The following is a 4,838-nucleotide window of genomic DNA, read 5'->3' on the forward strand; positions in this document are numbered from 1 at the left end:
TGTTCTTCCTGTTCTTGTGACTTCTCTTCTTCCACATCTTCTGCCTGCTGTCCTACCTGCTCCTGAACTTGTTCTTCCTGTTCTTGTGACTTTTCTTCTTGCACTTCTTTTGCCGGCTGTCCTGCCTGCTCCTGCACTTGTTCATCCTGTTCTTTTGGCTTCTCTTCTTTTACTTCATTTGCTTGCTCCTGTACACCATTACCTGAAAGTACAGAACCTCTTCTTATATTTCCTCTTTTTTCATTCAGAAGGGGAGTACCAGGCTCGTGAATGTTTTCTCCTTCTCCACCAGCACGTTGTACTTCCTGAATCAATTCCTGTATGTCCTCTTCTGGATTTAGAATGTCTTGACCAGCATCGTTGGTATCATTCAGCTGTGTTTCCTCTTTCTCTTTCAGTGTGCTATTAAGTGTGCATCCATTCCTTAGGTTGGTGCTTTTAGTTACCGCAATTTCACTACATAAAATGCCGCTTTCCCGAGAAGATAAAACGAAAAGAGCCACGTAGAACGTAACACACGATAGGTTTCTCATGCTGGCTACTTAAAAAAAAAAAAAGGGGAACAGCGAAATGGTGAGGTAGTGAAACGATGAGGTCGTGAAACGATGAGGTAGTGAAACGGTGAGGTAGTGAAATGGTGAGGTAGTGAAACGATGAGGTAGTGAAACGGTGAGGTAGTGAAATGGTGAGGTAGTGAAACGATGAGGTAGTGAAACGATGAGGTAGTGAAACGGTGAGGTAGTAAAATGGTGTAGCAGTAAAACGGTGTAGCAGTAAAACGGTGTAGCAGTAAAGCGGTGTAGCAGTAAAATAGCAAGGTGGTGAGTGATAAAACGTACAATTCATTAGGGCATGCCTTGAAGAGAATTAGAAAGAAACGGGAAAAAGAAAACTTGACGCGATTGTATATTCTTTTTTAAAAAAAGGAATCTCTTATGTTTCCGGCGGCCAATTTGAAAACATTTTTCTTCTTGGCCCTTTTTTGCGTCCCTGTTCTTGGGTGTTTAAAAAAAAAAAATTTCTTCGTAGCAGAAAAAAAATGGTATTCTCTTTCGTTCGTGTAGGATTAACTGGTGAGCATTAAAAATTCTCAAAAAGGAAAAAAAATTAGATAACAATGAGGAACAGCAGAAAATACAGGAAAGCTAAAATAACAATAAGATGTCGCAATAAAAAAAAATAATAAAGAAAAATAAAAATAATAACAAAATGCAGCAATCAAACTTAACCATTATATAAAGAAACAAAAAAAAAAGACTAACCGAATATGTGACATAACAATGCCGCCATTAAGTCAAACCCATGCCGAACACACAAAAGGCACTAAACGACCATGATACGAACAAGCGCCTCGTCTGCACGGACAACGATAGCTCACTGCATATGCATATGAGCGGAAACTTGTACGTGTATTCTGAAAACATGCGAAACGACACAACCATATACCATCCGTTTAGTGCCACTCGTTTCGACACATGAGAGAAAGCGGATGCTCTTGAAGCATTTGCACACGACAAGCCTTCTCACGTTCGCGTGGAAATTGCCATTTGGCCTCTGAGCGTGGATACTAGGTATCGGTGCTTGGTACGGCTGCCTAGTGTGGCACCTCAGGGTGATGTCTCAACATCACTATTCCCCGTTCATCTTTGAATATGAAAAAACAAAATAAGTAACCCTTTACCGACATACCGAACAGCCTAACAGGCGGCTTCTCCGCCCAAACACGCAAAAAAAAGAAAAAAAAAACACTCCAGCAGCTGTTACGAACAGACAACTACAATTTTGTAACAATTATTTTGCATTTCGATGAACAAATGTTTATAATACCCCGGACAAAACGAATTAACCAACTATTTTAAACATAAGGTCTGCTTCGTATGCACGTTCGAAGTGGTGAAAAGTGATTTCCCAGAAGAAACCTCCTTTCATTTTATGCACGGCGTCTTTTCCTATTTTATAATCTCCATGTGCGTGCATATTTCCAAATCGCTTTTGCATTCAAGGGGTTGAGTTCCTTCTAGAGGCGTCCTGTGGGGCAGCCTCGTTCGTTCGAAAGGGAATCCACAATTGTGTGCATATATACGCATGTATTTTTTTTTTTTTTTCCACCTGTTTGGACAACTCGACACTTGTACTACCCCTCGATGAGTGCAAACGGTTAAGCAACAATTGTTAACAAATGAGAGAGAGAGGACTGCCAAAAAAGAGCAGTAGCGGGAAAGTCGATTCCGTTTCCATCACACGATAATTCATTCGAAAGACAAAAGAATGAACGAGAAAAAAAATATATCAAAATGTCAAGAAGTCGAAACGTCAAAGCTGTACGGGGGATTTCCCCATTATTTAAACCTCCCCCTCTTAACATATTTTCCTTTTCGCCCCTCAAGCGGAAACGCCAACGTGTTTGTCTTGTCCGAAGTTGCAATATAGCAGGGGGACGACCCCCCCCCCGGAGGAACGAGCATCACTCGGTATGCATAGTTCAGTGATGTTTCCATTTTAAAAAAAAAAATAAATAAATTGGGAGAATTCCTTTTAGCGCAAAAATAGAATTGTGTAATTTAGGAAAGCCAAACAAATCAGGAAGCGTGAACAGAGATAGGCCATCAGCCAAATTAGCAAGTTACCAAAATTTGTCATATTGGTAATAGGAGCCAAAACAGCCAAATTGGTCATTATTAAATCATGTTAGCCATAGGCCGCATGGGTCAAATGGGGAAGTGAGCAGCCCCAAATGAAGCTCAGCAAGTTCAGCTTACGGTGGAGCTGGCACGCTTAAATGCGCACGCAAAAAAAAAAAAAAAAAAAATTGATCGCTACCCATATCCAAAATGTAGCACTTGAAAATGAAAGGAATTTTTTTTTTCTTTTTTGAGCTTTTTCACTTTTACAAAGTCACGCTAAATGTTTCTTCTTCCCCTTTCCAGTGCCTGGTCTGGTCATATAGGTGGCATGTAGGAATGTGCCTACTTATCTACCTCTGCACGTATGCACGTACCTATGCAAGAGGGGGTGGGCGAGTGAATGCAAATGCGACTTACTTCCCACCCGGTGAGCTAAATGGGGGTTTCAAAATTCATGCCGTAGAATACGTACATGCGAAATTGCATTTTCACGGTTACACCTTATTTCTGGAGAATTCTATTTTTCCGTGGAGGTGTATAAATGGGAATGCATATAAGCAGCCCATATCGTGCTCATCTTTTGGCTCCTGTTGCAAAGACCGTACCCCCATGTCATTACACACAGGAACGGTTCAATTTAACCGAAGCGCCAATCCCCGAACAAGTGGTCATTCCTGCAAATATATAGCCATATCATCTGACAAAGCGTTAAGCACATCCACAATCTGCTCAGTTTCCAGCAAGGAATTTGTGATGTACTGAACTAAATCTTCAGTTTCTTCCATCTCCTCTTTAACGTCTATATATTCTTGGAAATGGATCATGTGTGCAGTTTCATCATTATGTGACGAATTAAATCCCTCTTCCTCTGTGTTTTTTTTTCCATTTTCGTCACTGTCATATCGATATATAATTTCCTCATCCTCACCGTCCTGAGTGTTGTCGTGAGTGCTCTTGTCAGTGCTGTCGTCAGCACGGTTATTGTCGGCACCATGAGGAATTTCGTCAGGAACCTTTTCCCCATGTTCCTCCTGTTGTTCCTTTTCTTTTTCCTTCAGTTTTCCCTCTTGTCCTTCCTGTTCTTGGGACTTCTCTTCTTGCAATTCTTTTGCCGGCTGTCCTGCCTGCTCCTGCACTTGTGCATCCAATTCTGGTGGCTTCTTTTCTTCTACTTCATTTGCCTGCTTTGCTACCTCCTCTTGCACTTGTTCTTCCTGTTCTTGTGACTTCTCCTCGTGCACTTCATTTGCCTGCTGCTCTACCTCCTCCTTTACTTCTTCTTCCTGTTCTTTTGGCTTCTCTTCTTTAACGTCATCTACCTGCTGTGCTACCTGCTCTTGCTCTTGTGGATCCAATTCTGGTAACTTCTCCTCTTGCACTTCATTTGCCTGCTGTCCTTCCTGCTCCTGCAGCAGCTCATCCTGTTCTTGTGGTTTTTCTTCCTTAACGTCATTTTCCGGATGTGCTACCTGCTCTTGGACTTGTTCTTCCTCTTCTTGTGACATCTCTTCTTCTACTTCATTTGCCTGCTTTGCTACCTCCTCTTGAACTTGTTCTTCCTGTTCTTGTGACTTCTCCTCCTGCACTTCATTTGCCTGCTGTTCTACCTCCTCCTTTACTTCTTCTTCCTGTTCGTGTGGATTCTCTTCTTGCACTACCTTTGTCGGGGGTGCTACCGGCTCTTGGACTTCTTCTTCCTGTTCTTTTGGCTTCTCTTCCTTAACGTCATTTTCCGGATGTGCTACCTGCTCTTGGACTTGTTCTTCCTCTTCTTGTGACATCTCTTCTTCTACTTCATTTGCCGGGTGTGCTACCTCCTCCTGCACTTGTTCTTCCTGTTCTTGTGACTTCTCCTCTTGCACTTCATTTGCCTGCTGTCCTGCCTCCTCCTTTACTTCTTCTTCCTTTTCGTGTGGATTCTCTTCTTGCACTACCTTTGCCGGGGGTGCTACCTCCTCTTGGACTTCTTCTTCCTGTTCTTTTGGCTTCTCTTCTCTAACGTCATTTGCCTGCTGTGCTACCTCCTCTTGCACTTGCTCTTCCTGTTCTTTTCGCTTCTCTTCTTTAACGTCATTTGCCTTCTGTGCTACCTCCTCCTTTACTTCTTCTTCCTCTTCTTGTGACTTCTCTTCTTGCACTTCTTTTGCCTTCTGTGGCACCTCCTCCTGCAGCAGTTCATCCTGTTGTTGTGGTTCCTCTTCTCTAACGTCATTT

At 42.4% G+C, this 4,838-nt stretch overlaps 2 protein-coding genes across 2 annotated transcripts in view; both read right to left on the reverse strand.

Moving 5' to 3' along the window:
- Positions 1-21: 21 nt before the first annotated feature.
- On the reverse strand, positions 22-533 carry C922_03322 (hypothetical protein; the record flags this gene model as incomplete). Its single annotated transcript, XM_008818914.1, has 1 exon — positions 22-533. A coding segment is annotated over one exon (510 nt), but the record flags the coding sequence as incomplete, so codon positions are not given.
- A 2,759-nt stretch (positions 534-3,292) lies between these two features.
- C922_03323 (hypothetical protein) overlaps positions 3,293-4,838 on the reverse strand; it is a gene marked incomplete at both ends in the record, with an annotated part of 2,345 nt that continues 799 nt past the window's right edge. Inside the window, one exon of the mRNA XM_008818915.1 lies at positions 3,293-4,789. Within this exon, the coding sequence (XP_008817137.1) occupies positions 3,293-4,789 (1,497 nt within the window). The remainder of the gene's footprint in view (positions 4,790-4,838) is intronic.

The sequence above is a fragment of the Plasmodium inui genome (genome assembly GCF_000524495.1).
Source record: "Plasmodium inui San Antonio 1 unplaced genomic scaffold supercont1.14, whole genome shotgun sequence".
NCBI classification, from domain to species: domain Eukaryota; phylum Apicomplexa; class Aconoidasida; order Haemosporida; family Plasmodiidae; genus Plasmodium; species Plasmodium inui.